The sequence below is a fragment of the Vipera berus genome (genome assembly GCF_964194415.1).
Source record: "Vipera berus genome assembly, chromosome: 2".
NCBI lineage: Eukaryota > Metazoa > Chordata > Lepidosauria > Squamata > Viperidae > Vipera > Vipera berus.
Genome location: NC_138203.1, coordinates 102,853,550 through 102,872,453, shown reverse-complemented (window position 1 = coordinate 102,872,453; position 18,904 = coordinate 102,853,550). Strand labels below are relative to the sequence as shown.

The following is an 18,904-nucleotide window of genomic DNA, read 5'->3' as shown; positions in this document are numbered from 1 at the left end:
ATATCAGAAGCAAACTACTCAAATAATAGTTAATGGTAGCTTGACAGAAATATGTAATATTGAAAAGGGTACAAGGCAGGGGTGTCCGTTGTCACCTTTGCTGTTTGTTTTAACACTGGAAATATTATTGATTAAAATACGAGATTCAAATAAAATTAAGGTAATTAAAATAAGAGATCAAGATTATAGATTGAGAGCGTTTGCGGATGACCTGGTCACTACAGTAACCAAACCGACTTACTCAGTTGTAGAACTTATGGAGATAATAATGTCATATGGGAGAGTTTCTGGATTCAAGATAAACATACAAAAAACTAAAATATTGTCTAAAAATATGACTATAGAACAAAAGGTTGTTTTAGAAGAGTTAACAGGATTTGAAATAGTTAAAAAGATTAAATACTTGGGGGTATATCTTTCGGCCTCAAATGTAAAATTATACAAAAATAATTATGAATTGTTATGGTTAAAAATACAAAAAGAGCTAGAAGGTTGGAAAAAATTACAATTATCCTTATTGGGAAGAATTGCAGCAGTGAAAATGAATGTTTTGCCAAAATTTTTATTTTTGTTTCAAATGATACCTATACTTAAAAAAGATTAAAATCTGGAGGAATGGCAGAAAGGCATTAATAAATTTATTTGGGCAGGAAAAAGACCAAGAGTTAAATTTAAGATAATGCAAGATGTACGTTAAAGAGGTGGTTTAAAAATGCCCAATTTTAAATTATATTATGAGGCTGCTGCTTTATCATCAATTAGTGATTGGTTTAATTTAACACAAGGGAGATTATTGAATATTGAGGGTCATGATTTGTTATTTGGTTGGCATGCATATTTATTGTATGATAAGAAGGTGGATAATGTTTTTAAGATACATATATTAAGGTGTGCTCTGTTGCGAGTATGGAAAAAATATAGACATAAGTTGAATTATAAAATTCCAATTTGGGCAATACCTAAACATGCAATAGAAAATATAAATGTGGGATTTAAACATGATGTGACTACATACAAAGAAATTTTAAGGATGGAAAGGAATGTATGGCAACTAAAGTCATATAATATTTTAAAAGAAGAAAATATTGTACAAACTTGGTTCCAGTATGGGCAGTTACAAGCAAGATGGAAAGAAGATCAGAAAGTTGGTATTTCAATAACTGATGGAAATTTGGTAAAACAAATTAGAGATCAGGGTCAAGCACATATAAGAAGGATATATAGTGCATTGATAGAAATTGATTCAGAAATGGAACTCGTTAAAGACTGTATGATAAAGTGGGCTCAGAATTTTCAGGAGGTTATAAAATTGGATACTTGGGAAAAGATTTGGGTCAGAAATGTAAAATTTACACAGGCTCAAAATTTAAGAGAGAATTTTTATAAAATGTTTTATAGGTGGCACTTAGACCCTAAAAAATTAGCAAGTATGTATCCGAACTGCCAGCCTAAGTGTTGGAGGTGTGGTTGTGAGGATGCAACGTATTATCATATATGGTGGTCTTGTAAAAAAGTTAAAGCTTTTTGGATTAAAATTTGGTGGAACATGCAGAAGATATTCAAGAAAAAGATTAGGTTTTGTCCACAGTTATTTTTGTTGGGTATTTTCACAGATTTTACTGTTATAGATACTAAATTGATGTTGAATTTAATCACGGCAGCAAGACTCTTAGTTGCGCAATATTGGAAGAAGGAGGAACTGCCTACTATAGAAGAGTGGACTTTGAAAGTTTCTAACTTGGCGGAAATGGCTAAGATTTCAGCATATTTGAAAGAACAATCGCAACAGAGATATATCGTGGAATGGAGAAGATGGATTGAATATATTCAGAATAAATATGGGACTAAAAAGTTTCATTTAGCATTTGAATAAGCATTGGTTTTATATGATGTATTATTAGTTATTTGTTATTTGTCAGTAATATAGTTATGTCTAAGGCGGGTTAAAGTGCGATAGAATTTAATGTTTTATGTTAGTTTGTTAGCATATTTTAGTTTAAGTTTGTAAAATTTATACCCTGTATTCAGCTCTGGGAAGTCGGGGGGAGGGGGAGGGTAAGGGAGTGGGAGGGGGAGGGGAGGGGGAGGGGGAGGGGAGGGGGAGGGAGGGAGGGAGTTTTTCTTTTTTAAAAAATGTATTGTAAAACGTTTCAAAAAAAACAACAAGCTCAGCGTCTTAACCCACTGAGCCACCGTGTCCCTCTATAAACTATAGGTAAAGGTTCCCCTGCACATGCGTGCTAGTCGTTTCCAACTCTAGGGGCTGGTGCTCATCTCCGTTTCAAAGCCGAAGAGCCAGCGCTTGTCCAAGGATGTCTCCGTGGTCATGTGGCCGGCATGACTAGATGCCAAAGGTGCACAGAACGCTGTTACCTTCCCACCGTAGTGGTCCCTATTTTTCTACTTGCATTTTTACATGCTTTTGAACTGCTAGGTTGGCAGAAGCTGGGACGAGTAACAGGCGCTCACTCTGTTATGCAGCACTCGGGATTCGACCCACCAAACTGCCAACCATCTGATTGACAAGCTCAACGTCCTAACCCACTGAGCCACCAAGTTCCCTATAAACTATATGTATGTATAAATAAAGGAAACCTTAAGGCAAATAAAATGAATTCCAATTTCTCAAACTGAATAATTGTAAGTATTGGGGTTCTTTTTGTACCCTGAAGCCTAATAGCATCTATTCATAAGAATATTCTTGGAGGGTAGTTTTTTGAGTTTTTGCAAGTCAGATGGAATTTAAAGTAACCATATTCACATAATTCACTTCATTTTTATTTAAATTAAATCAACCCGAGTTTTTGTCTGGGGTTAATTGACTTTTTGCTATCTGATCCCAGTATACCATTCAAAGGCCAAGGACAACACTCACTATAAAAAAAATTGCACATATAGATATTTTGAATGCAATATTTTTGTGCATCAAACAAATCTATTATGTATTTCTTATGACAGATAGCAATAAGACCTTCACAAAATTTTCCCACTTTCATAGAAATAGCTTTTACTTTTACTTACAAGGATAAAATCTTCATCATTTAGTATGATAAATTTAGTTACTGATCTAAGAATAGCAGTATTAAATACTTGGATCAGTTGGGTGGGGGGACTCATGTGAATTCCATCTTTCCTCTCCACCTGTTATTACTTGAGTTACAAGTAACAAAGTTTGTATTTTCCATTGCATATTTTTCCTTTCAATTGAATCCTTGAAGCTAAGGATAGAACCTTTATTATAATATATAAATACATGATAAATGTATTTCAACAGTATACATCTAAGAATGGCAGTATTAAATTGTTGGTGAAGAGGAAACTCATGTGAACTCCATCTTTCCTTTCCACCTGTTATTGTTGAGATCCAAGTAACAAAGTTTGTATTTTCCATTGCGTATTTTTCCCTTTGATTAAGTCCTTGGAGCAAAGATAATATTGGTCGCACAACATAAATATGTGCAGCAACTCCTCTGCTCTTCCCGTTTGACAAAGGAAGGCAACATGAAGTTCATTTGGCTTGTAGCATTCTTGGGAGCAGCTGGTAAGTCCATAATTTCTTCAGGACAAGATGCTGAAGCATCTAGCCTTAAGATTGGAAATAGACATCTTTAGATTTTCAAGTAGAATTTGAACTAGCAAACTAAAAAAACATAAGGACTTATGATAACAGTTTAGGGTTGAATTTGTAAACAAGGAATCACAAGTCACCAATAATAGGCTATAGAAGTCTTTCTCGACTTTGGCAACTTCAAGATGGGCTTCAACAGGTTGGGGAATTTGGAAGTTGAAGTCTATACATCTATACAATCAACAACATTGGACCATTAGACAAACGTTATTAATTTTGAAACAGGTTATTTATCGATGGAGTAGACAATGAACTTTCTTTATGCTTTTTTGGTGTTTCAATTGAAACTGCTAAATTATTTTTTGCAGTGTGTGGCCTCAGGTAACCTATTAACAGGAATAATAGGAAGTCAAGAAAGAGTTGTATCAAGAACAGCTTAGAATAGGCAAACTGCTTTTTAAGACAATAGCAACAGACTTTACAAAAACCCTAAGAGCCTCAATCTTTCAAATATTATTGAAGATTATCTTGAAACCTACTCGTTATCAATTCCAAATACATGCAGGATGGAAATCTCCATAAAAGAGGGAAGTATTCAAAGAATCTTTGTTTAGTTCTCCTCTCTTTGCCCAACTAAATATTAGATGAAAATCATGTGCAGAAGCATGAGGAAATAGATAATAGGGCTTTGCAGTATTTTGAACCTGAAGGCAAAAAGATCCTTCAAGAATATATAAGGGGCTCATGAATAACACCAGTGTATACAGAAATTATTCAGACCCCCTTCACTTTTGTCAATTTTGTTATGCTGAAGCTGATTCTACAGTTGTTGAAATTCATTTTTTCTCATTTTCTCATTAATCAGTACCCCATAATGACAAAGGGAAAACAGAATTTTAGAAATGCCTGTATATTTATTAAAAAGAAAAAACTGAAATATCACTTTGGCTTAAGTATTCAGACTCTTCACTCAGTATTTTGTTGAAGTATCTTTGACAGCAATTACAGCCTCGAGTCTTTTGGGGTATGAGGCAACAAGCTTTACATACCTGGATTGGGGGATTTTTAGCCATCCTTCTTTGCAAATCTTCTCAAGCTCAGTCAGGTTGATTGGCGACTGTTGATGGACAGCCATTTTCATGTCCCTCCAAAGATGTTCAACAGGGTTCAAGTCAGGGCTTGGCTGGGGCATTCTAGGACATTCACAGAGTTGTCCCTAAGCCACTCCTGTGTTGTCTTGACTGTGTGCTTAGGATTGTTGTCATGTTGGAAAGTGAAACTTCAGCCCAGTCTGAGGTCCTGAGCATTGTGGAAGTGCTTCATTGTTGGGGTGATATTGGGCAGGTGATAAGCAGTGCCTGGTTTCTTTCAGAGACATAACATTTAGAATTGAGGCCAAACAGTTCAATCTTGGTTTCATCAGACCAGAGAATCTTGTTTCTCACAGTCTGAGAGTCCTTCAGATGCTTTTTTGCAAATTCCAAGCAGACATTCATGTGTTTTGCATTGAGGAGAGGCTTCTGTCTAGCCACTCCGCTGTAAAGCCCAGATCGGTGAAGAGCTGCAGTGATGCTTGTCCTTCTGGAACTCTGTCCTATCTCCACACAGGTTCTCTGTAACGTAGTCAGTGCAAACAGGTTCTTGGTCACCTCTCTTACTAAGGCCCTTCTTCCCCGATTGCTCAGTTTGACCAGGCGACCAGCTCCTGGTTGTGCCAAACATCTTCCATTTGAGTATTATGAAGGGCACTATGATCTTAGGAACCTTCAGTGCAGCAGAAAATTTATTGTAGCCTTCCCCAGATCTGTGCCTTGCAATAATCCTGACTCTGAACTCTGCAGGGAGTTCCTTTGACCTCATAGCTTTTGCTCTGCTGCGGAATGCATTGTTAGCTGTGAGGCATTCTATAGAGAGGTGTGTGCCTTTCCAAATCATGTCCAATCAATTTAATTTACCACAGGATGACTCCAGTCAAGGTGTAGAAACATGTCAGTAACTATCAAGAGAAATGGGAGGCACCTGAGTTAAATTTCAAGTGTTGTTGCAAAGTGTCGGGATACTAATATTAGTATGATATTTCAGTTTTTTCTTTTTAATAAATTTACAGACATTTCTAAACTTCTGTATCATTTTGTCATTATGGGGTACTGAGCATAGAGTAAGGTGGGGAGAAAATGAATTTCAACAGTTGTAGAATCAGGCTGCAGCCTAACAAAATTGACAAAAGTGAAGAGGGTCCGAATACTTTCTGAATGTACTGTAACTCCTCAAGCCTGATAAAGCTTTTCCTAGGATTGCAGACCACCTAACTGTACCATCTTGGGGGAAAATGCAACTTCACTAAGAACCTAGAGATGCACCACATGGATATTCCCCCCCACCCCCCACTCCAAAGCATGCATTGACTTTGGACCAGAAGCATTACGTAGATCAAACATGCAGCCCCACTTGATCAGTATCTCTCAAAGAGGAGTGGAAATCATTCAAACTAAAAAGGAAGAGTAGACATTTTGACAGGAGACACAAAACTGATGAATGAATAATGGGAAAGAAAAAGGTTCTTAGGATAAAATAAAAAGAGAGCAACTAGTACAAAACAAGCATTGATGTTGGGTGGATCATAGAGAGAAAATACATGAAGGGTGAGCAGGTGGAGCAGAAAAAGATGAAGGAGCAATTCATGCTTGGGAAGAGTTTATAAGATACTCAAAACAAGTGGAGAAGATTGAAGGAAAAAAGACAATGGCCAAGTGGTACACAAATGTGGTGGACATTGGGATGGTTCAGTAGTTAAGAGAGGTGTAGTGAATGTAAATGTATCTACATTTAGATAGATCCCCTTTTCTATTGTTTCCTACATCCTTCTCTCCTTCCTCCCTACCGCCCTCCCTCCCTCCTCGTATGACTTCCTACTAGTTGATTGGCCATCCATAGCTTACCTGAATGGGATGAAGATCCCATCATATGGGCCATCAAAGTATAAAAAATATTTTGTGAATCCCTTCTGCTAAAATTGGAAAACATTTGGTTCCTGTTTCACCCATGATGAAATTTTCTCTAAATATTTTCACTATCCAGCTGCCTTTCCCATCGAAGATGAAGATGATGATAAGATTGTGGGTGGCTACACCTGCCAAAAGCATTCTGTTCCCTATCAGGTCTCCCTGAATGTCGGGCAACATATCTGTGGTGGCTCCATCCTAAACAACCAATGGATTGTTTCAGCTGCTCACTGCTATAAATCGTAAGTAATAATGTGTTCTTATTATATTTGGGACATCACCATTGCACTGAAATATTTACTTGTATTAGTAAATCTAATAAAGGATACACAAACATGCTTCTATTTGTAGATACATGTGCACACATATTTGTAGAAATGTTTATTGTGTACTCAGTACCAGAAGCCAACATGTAATTGCTTCCATCTTTTTCAGAATTCAACCATTCTGGACAACGCTCTTGTGAGCGGCAATATTAGTTGGCTTACTGCAAGTTAAAGGAGTGGGTTGGATGAAAATTGATATGACCAAAGTCTCTGTGTCTTGTTTTGCTTCAGCCGCATCCAAGTGAGACTTGGGGAACACAGTTTGACCAAAGATGATGGCTCCGAGCAATACATTGATGCAGTCAAAATCATTCGCCATCCCAAATACAACCGCCAAACTTTGGACAATGACATCATGCTCATCAAACTATCCAAACCAGCCGGTCTCAATTCCCGTGTTTCAGCAATCCGTCTACCAAGCAGCTGTCCATCCACTGGAGCAGTATGTTTAGTCTCTGGCTGGGGCAACACCCTCAGCAGTGGCAGTGAGTCTCTTTCATGCTCATTGATCAAGATAGGGTCAAGATGTGATTATATGCAGTTGGGTTTATTGAGCAAAGCTAACAATTGCAGTGGGTAAATTGCTAATATAAATTTATTTCTGGCATTCATTTCCCTCACAACATCATGTAAAACAATATACAGGTAGTCCTGACCTTACAACCATCCATTTAACGATCGTTCAAAGTTATAACACTGAAAAAAGTAACATGACTTTTTCACACTTTCAACCATAGCAGCATCCCCATGTTCATGTATTCAAAATTCGGGTGCTTGGCAATGTGCATGTTTTTATGATGGTTGCAGTGTCCTGGGGTCATATGAAGATCTTTTGCAAACTTCTGACAAGCTACGTCAATGGGGAGGCCAGATGCACTTATGAACTGTTATTAACAATAGCAATGATTCACTTAACAACTGTTGTAAGATATAAAATGAGGCGAAATTTATTTAAAACTGTCTTGTTTAGTAAGAGAAACATTTGCCTCAGTTGTGGTTGTAGGTTGAGGACTTACCTGTACTCCAGTCAGAACTTGCCTTAAGTCCAGGTTTTGGTCAACTGGAACATTTATCCACTGAAGGAAAGGGTGATTGGCATCCTTTGGGCAACTATATTATTATAGAGGTTTGTAAGAGGATCTTCTTTTCTATTATTGCTCTGTAGAAAATATCTTGTGCATGTCTAATATTTACTTCTGAAAATGAACACAGCCTCTTCGATCTTTCCCACAGTACACTACCCTGACCTCCTACAGTGCCTGGATGTCCCTGTACTTTCTGAGAGTGAGTGCAGTGGGTCTTATAAAGGGAAAATCACCAACAATATGTTTTGTGCAGGATTCCTAGAAGGCGGAAAAGATTCTTGTCAGGTAAATCTTTCCTCCCTGTTTAGAGTATATTTCAAACGGTAATCAAAAATTTCCCACAGTATAAATTCATAGCAAGCTGATGTTAAGTCAGAAAATATATGAGAGAAGTAGATAGTTGGGAAGAGATCCCTATATTCAGAGGCTGTTTCTGTGACTTTTCTAGTATACAATTGCATGCTTCTGACAAATAAACGAATGACACCCAATTACATGTCCTTCGGTTTTTATTACATTGCTTACCCTAAGTTAGATTAGCCTCTCTGTTAGGAAGTTCTTACCAGACAGAGGTAGTAATTCTGGGATTTTCATCCCATCCCAGTATCAATTATGTCACCTAACATAAAAAGGTAAAGGTTCCCCCGCACATGCGTGCTAGTCGTTTCCGACTCTAGGGGCCGGTGCTCATCTCCGTTTCAAAGCCGAAGAGCCAGCGCTTGTCCGAGGACGTCTCCGTTTTCTGAAATATGTTCGTTTCCTCCACCGACCAGAACATGCAAATTATAGATAATGCAAGTTATCTTCACTCACTCACTATCCTGCTTGCTGAATACAAGCTCATCGTTTCTTTTTCAGTGTGACTCTGGTGGTCCAGTTGTCTGCAATGGGGAACTCCAAGGAATTGTCTCTTGGGGCAGAGGATGTGCTCTGAAAGGCTTCCCTGGTGTCTACACTAAAGTTTGCAACTACATTTCCTGGATTCAAGAAACCATCAGTTCCAACTGATCTGCACTTCCTGTCTGGAAAGCTCCCTTTTTGACATTTGACATCTCCAGCTGACATTTCACAGACTGAGAAGAGAGAGATTACTTGTGTAGAAATAAAAACTATGCTATAGCAAGCCTGGTGATTGGTATCTTTCTCTGGTGGAGAGGAAAGGTCTTGGTCTTTAAACAAGATGAATTTTAATCCTTTTCAATGATCACATTCAAAGATAGCAAAATAATGAGAGAAGCCATGAAGAATTAGTAAGAATTGCTTCTTAAACAGAACTGCTAAAAGTTACAAAAGGTTCAATGATGAATGATGATGAATGATGATGGTGGTGATGATGGTGATGATAATGCTCTAATTAATTGAGTTCAGGAGGTGTGTATTAACCTCACTACAGAATAGAATAGAGCTGGAAGGGACCTTGGAGGTCTTCTAGTCCAGCCCCCTGCTCAAGCAGGAGAACCTATACCATCTCAGACAAGTGACTGCCTAGCTTCTTCTTAAAAATCTCCAGTGATGGAGTGCCCATGATTTCTGGAGGCAAGCTGTTCCACTGGTTAATTGTCCTCAGGAAGTTTCTCCTTAATTCCAGGTTGCTTCTCTCTTTGATCAATTTCTTTCTTATCCTGACCTCTGATGCTTTGGAGAATAACGTGATCCCCTCTTCTTTGTGGCAGCCCCTCAATTTTCTTTAGATTAGCCAAACCCAAATCCTACAGCCATTCTTCGTATGTTTTAGTCTCTAGGCCTTTGATAAAACCTAATCAAATCTGCAACCTTTAAGTATGAATGCATCAAAGACATCTTCAAAATAGTCTTGAGTATGCTCCTGAATACCAGGAAGTGAAGAGCTTAAGCAAATTCCTGGGATCAGCCACATTCCATAGTTTGAGAACAGCCATGTAGAAGGCCTACTTTGTTATATACCTACTCTTTATTTCACACCAGTAGATTTCTTTTGTAGCAACTCAGATTGGAGACAGTCCTAAGAAGAAGTCCCTCAGAGGTATGATTACATTTTACAGATCTGGGCAGAGGAGTTTGTTCAGCACCTGATGGACAAAATCGCTCAGATCCGTTCCCAGTTGGATCCCATGCGTGGAGATGGTCCATATGAGATCTCTGGGGAGAGATCTTGCCCTATTATCTGGGTATGGCTTGATCCTGTAGGCCCGGATGAAGTGGGCAGGGCCCTCAATGCTGTCAGTTAGATACTTGTTCCTCCTGAATGGTGAAAAGTTCCAGGATGGTGACTAGCAGGTGGGTCCAGGCAGTGATTAATACGTCACTGGAGGAGGGGACATTTCCAGATGCTTTTAATGAGGTTCACCTCCTTAAAAAACTATCATTGGATCCCACATGACTGGACAACTTTCCAACCTCCCGTTCTTAGGGAAAGTTGTGGAAAATGTGGTGGCTTAGCAGCTGCAGATTATCTGCAGAGCAGCTGCAGATAATCTGGGTGAAACAGATTATCTAGACGCCTTTCAGTCAGGATTCAGGCCCAGTTATAGTATGGAAATTGGTCGTGCTTATTGATGATGTCTGGTGAGAGCGAGGTGGAAGTAGTGCTTGCTCTCCTTGATCTGTCAGTGGCTTTCAACACTATCAACCATGGTATCCTTTTGGGTCGGCTGTGGGGACTGGGGCTGGGCAGCACAGTTCTGTGCTGGTTCAGCTCTTTTCTTCAGGGCAGTCTCAACTGGTATTGAGAGGGAATGAGAAGTCCAGCCCTCGCTCACTATTCTGTGGTGTGCCACGGGTCTTGGTACTCTCTCCATTCCTTTTCAACATCTATATGAAACCACTGGGCAAGGTCATCCGTCATCATGGGTTGCAATATATAGAGTATGCTGATGACACCCAACTCTATATCTCCACTCTTGATGATCCAAGTGATGCTGTGGCTGCCCTCTCACAGTGCCTGGAGACTGTGGGGGCCTGGATGGGGGTCAACAGGCACTGACTGAACCCTGGCAAGACCAAATGGCTTTGGCTACATGGGGCTCCGGGATCAGGGACTTGTCATCTTTGTCTCTGGATGGGGTGGCATTGCCCCAGAAAGATCTGGTCTGCAACTTGGGGTTCTCTTGAACCCATGACTCCTGCTTGAGGAGCAGGTGGCAGTCACGGCTAGGAAAGCTTTGCACAACTTTGTGTTGTATGCCATTTGCAACCTTTCCTGGATCAGGATTCCCTGCGCTCAGTCGTCCCTGGTCATCTCAAGGTTGGACCATTGTAATGCATTGAAGAGCATTCAGAAGCTATAGCTGGTATAGAGTCTGGCAGTGCAAGCAGTTTTAGTGGCCCCTAGAATGGCCCCAGTAGCACCATTGTGAGCTGCTTTGGTTACCAGTCTGCTTTGGGATGCAATTCAAGATGTTGGTGATCACCTTTAAAGACCTTCATGGCATGGATCCAGGTCACTTAATGGATTGTCTCACTCCACTAGGATTGGTTCATGCCACCTGTGCCAGCAGAGGGAGCAATACTGTGGGTCCCATCAGTGTGAGTATTCCAGCAGATGGGGTCCAGGAGGAAGGTCTTCTCTGCTGTTGCTCCTGCTGTTGCTCCTGGAAGGTTGACCCCAACCCATCAATCCTTTCACAAGAGCTTAAAGACATGGCTTTGCCAGCTGACTTGGAGGCCTAGTGGGGGAACAAAGCAATGGAGATTGAGTAACAACTGGTCCAACCTCCCCCTACTCTGGCCCTGTCCTCCCTATGTGTCTTTGGGTTTTCATGTTGATTTTAATTATTAATGTTTTAACCGTACATGTCTAGATATATATATATATATATATTATGACTGTATGCCACCCAGAGTTATCCTATGGCAAGATGGGTGGCCGATTAATTAATTAATTAATTAATTAATTAATTAATTAATTAAATAAGTGATAATTAGGAGAAAAAGAATCAGGTTACGACACAAGAATTCCATCAAAGAGTCACTTAATTTCAATTGTCAGAAGAATGGCTTTTGATGTGAACACTATGAATTTTTTGCCTATAAACACCATATGAGATTTCTTCATTAAATACAAGAGACTTGGTGATTCACAGATTAATCTATTAATTGACTCCATTAGAAAGCTGTATAACCTTTTGGAAGGCACGCTTATAAAAGTCCAATATATAGCATCTAATTATAATAATGATTGCCGGTCTGCTTCAAAGGGCTGGCTACGGCCCATATCTATGCAATGAGAGGTAATATTAGATGCTGTCTTGTCTAAAATGATCCTTTCCATCCTCTCAAATAATCTCAAGATCTCTTTTAGGTCTCCCCAATTGGGAAGCCAACAGAAAATCAAAAGTTGCCATCACTTAACAATCTATGTGGTCCTTGCTTCATTACGGTAACCAAGGACTGCTAGAACTGTCCTCAAAAAGCAGCATGGTCACGTGATGTGATAATAACAACCTCATTGCTTACTGAGAGAAATTCCAGTCCCGATTACCAGTTAAGCAAGAATAGCCTGTATTTCAGTATTAAATTATATTACAGTTCTAGGTAGCTTTAGTGTTTTGGAGCAAATCTGCATTTAATGTTTAAGCCTTTCCTGTCCTGTACTCATGCTGGCTTCACTCTACGCCAAGAAAACAAACTGACAGATCATTAAACAAATCAACCCAAAATTCTCACTAGTGGCATAGTTGGACAGGCTCAAATTATCCTACTTCGGAGACATTGTACAAAGAGCTAGTTCTGATCGATAAGTTTTTTTTTCCTGGAAGCAGTGAAATTTGTAGTCAAATACCAGAGTGGAGGATACCAAATAGGAACAGAGTGCTTTAAATTCCTTGCTATTCTATCCTAGTTGCAAATAATATTTTACCATCTGTTTGTAACTTCTCATTCTTAATAGTCAAAATTCTATCAGGTTGCTTCGTCATTTATAAGAGTGAAACACAAAAAGGTTTTGCCAGATTTTCTCTTCCCCCCCCCCCTTAAATATTACAGTGATCCAGAAAATTTTGCTCCTCTATGTTCCTGTGATTCGGATGCTGTATAACCGAAGCGGTTTGCCGTATATGTCTTTGTGGCATGGACCGAGGCTGACTGCAGCGTTGCAAAGTTCATGTGCAGCTGTGAAACCTGGAGCTCTCACTGTGCCTGAGAAACAGCACAGAAATATATTGCTGGCTTCGCAGCCTCATCTGGAGGAATCCTGAGAGAAGCATGGGTCACATTTGGTCTGTATATGTTGAAGTTTTCATTTTCCATTGTTGGGCTGTTTCCTTGTATGGAATAACCGATCAGTTTTAGTTCTGTCTGTCCACTATTAAGCTCCTGCCGATACCAATGGATGAGTAAATAGCTGCTGTCATCGTGTTCGCAAGGGATGTCCACCTGGGTCCCTGCTTGGATGGTTTGGAAGCGTTCCTTCTGGGTCACAGTGACCCCGTGGCAAAGACCTATGAAGACTGCAGGGGAGGGCAAGATCCACCCCGGGGGAGATGCTTAATACACATTGTCACACTTGAAACCTAAAAATGCTGTTTTCCGTAAACATTTCTTTCTCCTTCAGAATAAGTTTTACTCTCCTTGTGTCACTAATGTTTGCTATAAAATCCTGCTCACCTATCACCAGAAAAAGGCTTAGAAATTGCCTAATGAGGGACAGGGGTGTGGGAAAGCGATGAGCTTTATGTCTTTTCAATAGCATTTTTTTCCCCTTTGCCAAATTAAATGCACTTTTTATTTCTACCTTTCCATAATAAAGAGAATGCTCAACACAGCTGAAAACAACATAAAGACAGAAATACACTCAAAGACACTCTATGCTGAAGGCAAAGAGTAGTGAAATCATTATACTAATAAATTAAGGTATAATATATCAAGTATAATTTAGAATTCTATTTTAATCGTATTTAAGACAGAGGACAATAATCAGACATCAAAAGCTGGATCACTGCTATTCTAGCAGAGACTTCTCAACTCATTAGACAACCCTACTAATTCTCACTTCTTGATCAGTTTTTTTCCTCAGCTTTTTTTTCTGCTGCAATGCTTCTTTTCTTTCTCTTTTCTGTGGCTTTTTGTTTTAATTTTTGGTAATAGCTAAAATCACCCGAGAAAAGGAATCCCTACCTGCCCATAAGTGCACACCAAGTATTTCCCACTGCATTTCTCCTGCTGCAAGGAAAGTCACAGCTTGACAGCGGAATCCTGGCACAGAAGAAGCTGCCTGGAGCGCCGTTTGGCGGGAGGAGGGGCTTCTGAGCCTCTCTAGCCAAGCAGGAAGTGAAGGTGGGGGAACCTGCGACGCCAGAGGAAATCCCGTCTATTCCAGTTATGGAATTGACTCAGTAACAATCTTAATGGCAGATTATTAGAGACATTATTAGCAGTGAAACTAATGGCTTTTTTTCAATCCTTCCTTTTCTTTTTGAACGATCTCAGTTTTCAGCGTACATTCTGCGTTCGGCAGTCTCTTCGGTGCAAAGCTGCTCTTGGTTATTTATTTTCAGAATGGATTTGGAAGAGTCAAAGATTGCTATTTCCTTACTGAAAAGTTCTCCGGTAATAGCATTTATACCAGGGGTAGGCAACCTCGGCTCTTTTATGACTCGTGGACTTCAACTCCCAGAATTCCTGAGCCAGCTGGCTCAGGAATTCTGGGAGTTGAAGTCCATGAGTCATAAAAGAGCCGAGGTTGCCTACCCCTGATTTATACCATTTCTAGTAATCAGGAGAACTAAAAGGACAAACCTTAAATCTGAGATTTACTTTTTCTCTTTTGTATTAGATATATAATAGACAAGAAAACTGATTCCACACTGAATTAAACACAAATGTTCCAGTATAGTTGAATTTTTCAGTTGTAAAATGGAAACTCATTTAAGAAGAGATATGACCAAAAGCAGCTGTTAGGTTAGTATCAGTTTTGTGGTTTCTACTGATAGAAACATTTCCAGTCTGTTTTTAACAGAAATTTTATGACCATGTTCGATACACTTTTTCACCCACATTCTGATCGCCATCGTTTTTACAGTGTCATCCAACAAGACCCAGGAACCTTTGAAATGATAATGATAACATTGCCACAAAGTCTTTCCACTTCATAGAAATAATATTTGCTTACCTGCAAGGAAGTCAAGAATAGAATCTTTAACATTTAGTATGATAAATTTAATTCCACAGTATTGATCTAAGAATAGCAAGATTAAATGGTTGGATCGGGTAAGGGGGAAACTCATGTGAATTCCCTCTTTCTGCTCCACCTGTTATTGAGTTCCAAGTAATAAAGTTTGTATTTTCCATTGCGTATTTCTCCTTTCGGTTGAGTCTTTGGAGCAGAGATAATATTGGTCCCACAACGTAAATATGTGCAGTAACTCCTCTGGTCTTACCCATTGATAGAGGAAGACTACATGAAGTTCATTTGGCTGCTAGCATTCTTGGGAGCAACTGGTAAGGCAATCATTTCCTCAGAATAAGTGCTGAGAAGTCTTATCTTCAGATTGATAAGACACCTGAAGATTTTCAAGTAGGATTTGAATAGCAAACTAGTCAACCTGGGAACTTTTTCTAACAATTTGGGGCTGAATTTGTAAAGGTGGGATTCCCAAACCATCAAGATTATAGATTTTTTTCCCAGGGATTTCTAAAGATTGACGTCCATGTATTGAAAAGCTGCCAAAGTTCAGAAACACTGGGTTACAGTATTATATTAGAGAAATATCATTAATTTTGAACCAGGTGTCTTTCTGGATGAAATAGCCAAGGAAAGTTGGTGTTTCAGCTGAAGCTGATAAATTATTCTGCACAGTGTGTGGGCTAGCATATCTCATTCCCAGTAATAACACCAAGTGAAAAAAAAGTGTTGTGCACAGAAATAGCTGAGAACTTCCAAGCTCTTCTTTGAGGAAATGGCAAGAGATAAACCCTAGGCTCTTTAAAACTAAACCCAATAGCTCAAATATTATTAAAGGTTATCCATAATTTGAAACACCATTATCAGTTTCATGTTCTTGCAAAAGACAAATGGTTCCATAAAGAAGGGAAGCTATTCAAAGGAACTTTGATTGAGGGCTGTGCAGTACTTTGAACGTGAAGGCAAAAATATGCTACAGAATGTATAAGGGGCTCATGAATAGCATCTGTCTAGAACTCCTGAAATCAGATCCACCTTTTCCTAGGGTTGCAATCACCTAATTGTAAATCCTGGGGCAGAAAAATCAGTATCTCTAAGGAAATGGAGATATGCCATATGCATACCTTCCCATACTCCAAAGCAGGCTTTGCCTTTGGATCAGAAGTATTACATAGCACAAAACATGCACCCCACTACATCTCATCCTAGAAGAGTGGAAATCATTCAAAAGAAAAAGTAAGAAAAGAACATTTTGACAGGAAAAGGAAGCCAATTGCATAAGAAATAAGGGCAGTGACTCAGTTGCCATGAAGACAGATGGCATTGCTCGCCCTTCTTTCAACTTGATTTCATTGCCTTCTTCATGATGATAGCCAGCTTATAGGAGAAAAGTTTGGCTCATTGCTGCTTATTCTTTATTGTATTTTATGAATATATGGCCTGTTTGCAAGAAGTTCATGTTTCTTAAAAGAAGTGAAAATGTGTAAATGTGTGGGGCATTGAAACTGTACATTAGCAGGCACCTAACAGTTGAATGAAAGGGACGTGGTGGCTCAGTGGGTTAGGATGCTGAGCTTGTCGATCAGAAGGTTGGCAGTTTGGCGGGTTGAATCCCGAGTGCTGTGTAACAGAGTGAGGTCCTGTTACTTGTCCCAGCTTCTGCCAACCTAGCAGTCCGAAAGCACATAAAAAATGCAAGTAGGAAAATAGGGACTACTCCGGTGGGAAGGTAACAGTATTCCATGCACCTTTGGCGGCTAGTCATGCCGGCCACATGACCACGGAGATGTCCTCGGACAAGCGCTGGCTCTTCGGCTTTGAAATGGAGATGAGCACCGGCCCCTAGAGTCGGAAACGACTAGCACGCATGTGTGGGGGAACCTTTATCTTTTACCTTTAACAGTTGAATGAAGAATGGCAAAATTCAAGGGTACCTACCATATTTTTCGGACCATAAGACGCACTTTTTTCCCCAAAAGTGGGGGGGGAAACGAGGGTGCGTCTTATGGTCCAAAGGTGATCCGTATGGCCAGCCCCAACCTCCGCATGTGGAAAGCAAGGGAGATTGCCAGGAGCACGAATCGGCACGTGCTGAGAAATGCCGATCTCGCGCTCCTGCAATCTCTCTCGCTCGGTTTCAGCTTCCCTTGCTACAAGAGAAAGCAGGCTGAAACGGAGCAAGGGAGATTGCCAGGAATGCGATCTCACACTGCTGCAATCTCCCTCGCTCCGTTTCAGCCTGGTTTCTCTTGTAACAAGGGAAACTGAAACCGAGCGAGGGAGATTGCAGGAGCGCGAGATCGCGTTCCTGGCAATCTCCCTCGCTCCGTTTCAGCTTGCTTTCTGCAAGAGAAAGCTAGGCTGCAGGGCCGCCTCCGCGGGTACTGCTCTAACGCGGAGAGGGAAGGACAAAGAGGGAGGGAAGGAAGGAAAGAAGGAAGGGACAATGGGAGAGGGAGGGAGAGAGAGAAATAGAGAGACAGAAAGAGAGAGGGGGGGAGAGAAAGAGAGGGAGAGAGAGAAGGAGAAAGAAATAGGGAGGGAGAGAGAGAAAGAGAAAGAAAGGGAGAGAAATAGAGGGGGAGAGAGAAAGGGAGAGGGAAAGAGAGGGAGAGAAAGAAAGGGAGAGAAAGGGAGAAACAAGGAGAAAGAAAGAGGGAGGGAAAGAGAGGGAGAGGGAGAAAGAGAGGGAAAGAGAAAAATAGGGAGAGGGAGAGAAAGGGAGAGAGAAAGAGAAGGAGAGAGAAAAATTAAATTAGTAACATTCTTGTTAAGTGAATCTGGTTTCCCCGCTAACTTTGCTTGTCAGAAGGTTGCAAAAGGCGATCACATGACCCTGGAACAATGTGACCATCATAAATATGAATCGATTGCCAAGCATCCGAATGTAAATCACATGACCCTGGGGATGCTGCAATGGTAATAAGTATGAAAAATGGTCATAAGTCACTTTTTTCAGTGCGGTTGTAACTTTGAACAGTCACTAAGTGAATCGTTGTAAGTCGAGGACTACCTGTACTTTATCAATTTTTTTCCTTTTTTGGGGGGGGTCAAGTTTTTGACACCTTGCTGGGCGACTGGTGGTACTTGGACATTGCCTTGTCCTAAAAGTGGTACAATGGATGAAAAGGTTGAAAAGCCCTGTTTTAGTATACCGGTACTTTTTGGTTCAGAATATTTTTTTTCTTGTTTTCCTGCTCTAAAACTGGGTGTGTCTTATGGTCAGGTGCGTCTTATGGTCCGAAAAATACAGTATAATAAAATAAAAAGAGAGTGACCCATACAAAACATTTATTCTCTTTTGGTTGGGACATACAGAAAGAATAAATGAGGATCAATCTGTAAATCAAATATAGGAAGAAGGAGTGATCAGGTAGAAATGGATGATGTTCGTGGTTGGACAGAGTTTATGAAATCTCAAAATGAGAAGTTAGAAGAAGAAAATATATAATGGCAAACTGTTGAAGAAATATGGTGGACATTAGGATGGTTTAGTAGTTAAGAGAGGTGTAGTGAATGTAATTGTATCTACATTTAGATAGGTTTCCTTTTCTATTATTTCCTACACATCCTTCTCTCCTTCCTCTCTTCTGCTCTCTCTTCCTCCCTCCTCATGTAACTTCCTACTGTTTTTCTTAATGTTTCACAATGCTGCTTACCCAGAAAAGGAATAGCATTCTGGATTATGCAGGCATACAGTATATATCAGCCACTCATATAAAACTGGCTGACTGGCCATTGTGGCTTATATAAATAAGATAAAGATCCAGGAGTAGACACCTTCAAAGTTCAGCAGAGATTTCATGAATCCCTATGCTAAAAAT

General features: G+C 39.9%; 1 protein-coding gene across 1 annotated transcript; it reads left to right on the top strand.

Annotated features, from left to right (window-relative positions):
* Window positions 1-3,501: 3,501 nt before the first annotated feature.
* LOC308661276 (cationic trypsin-3-like) lies at window positions 3,502-8,989 on the top strand (the record flags this gene model as incomplete). The annotated part of the gene is made up of 5 exons (XM_081316191.1): window positions 3,502-3,541; window positions 6,647-6,812; window positions 7,128-7,381; window positions 8,130-8,266; window positions 8,840-8,989. 5 exons carry the CDS (start codon window positions 3,502-3,504, stop codon window positions 8,987-8,989), a joined length of 747 nt encoding a protein of 248 aa, XP_081172317.1.
* Between the last annotated feature and the right edge of the window lie 9,915 nt (window positions 8,990-18,904).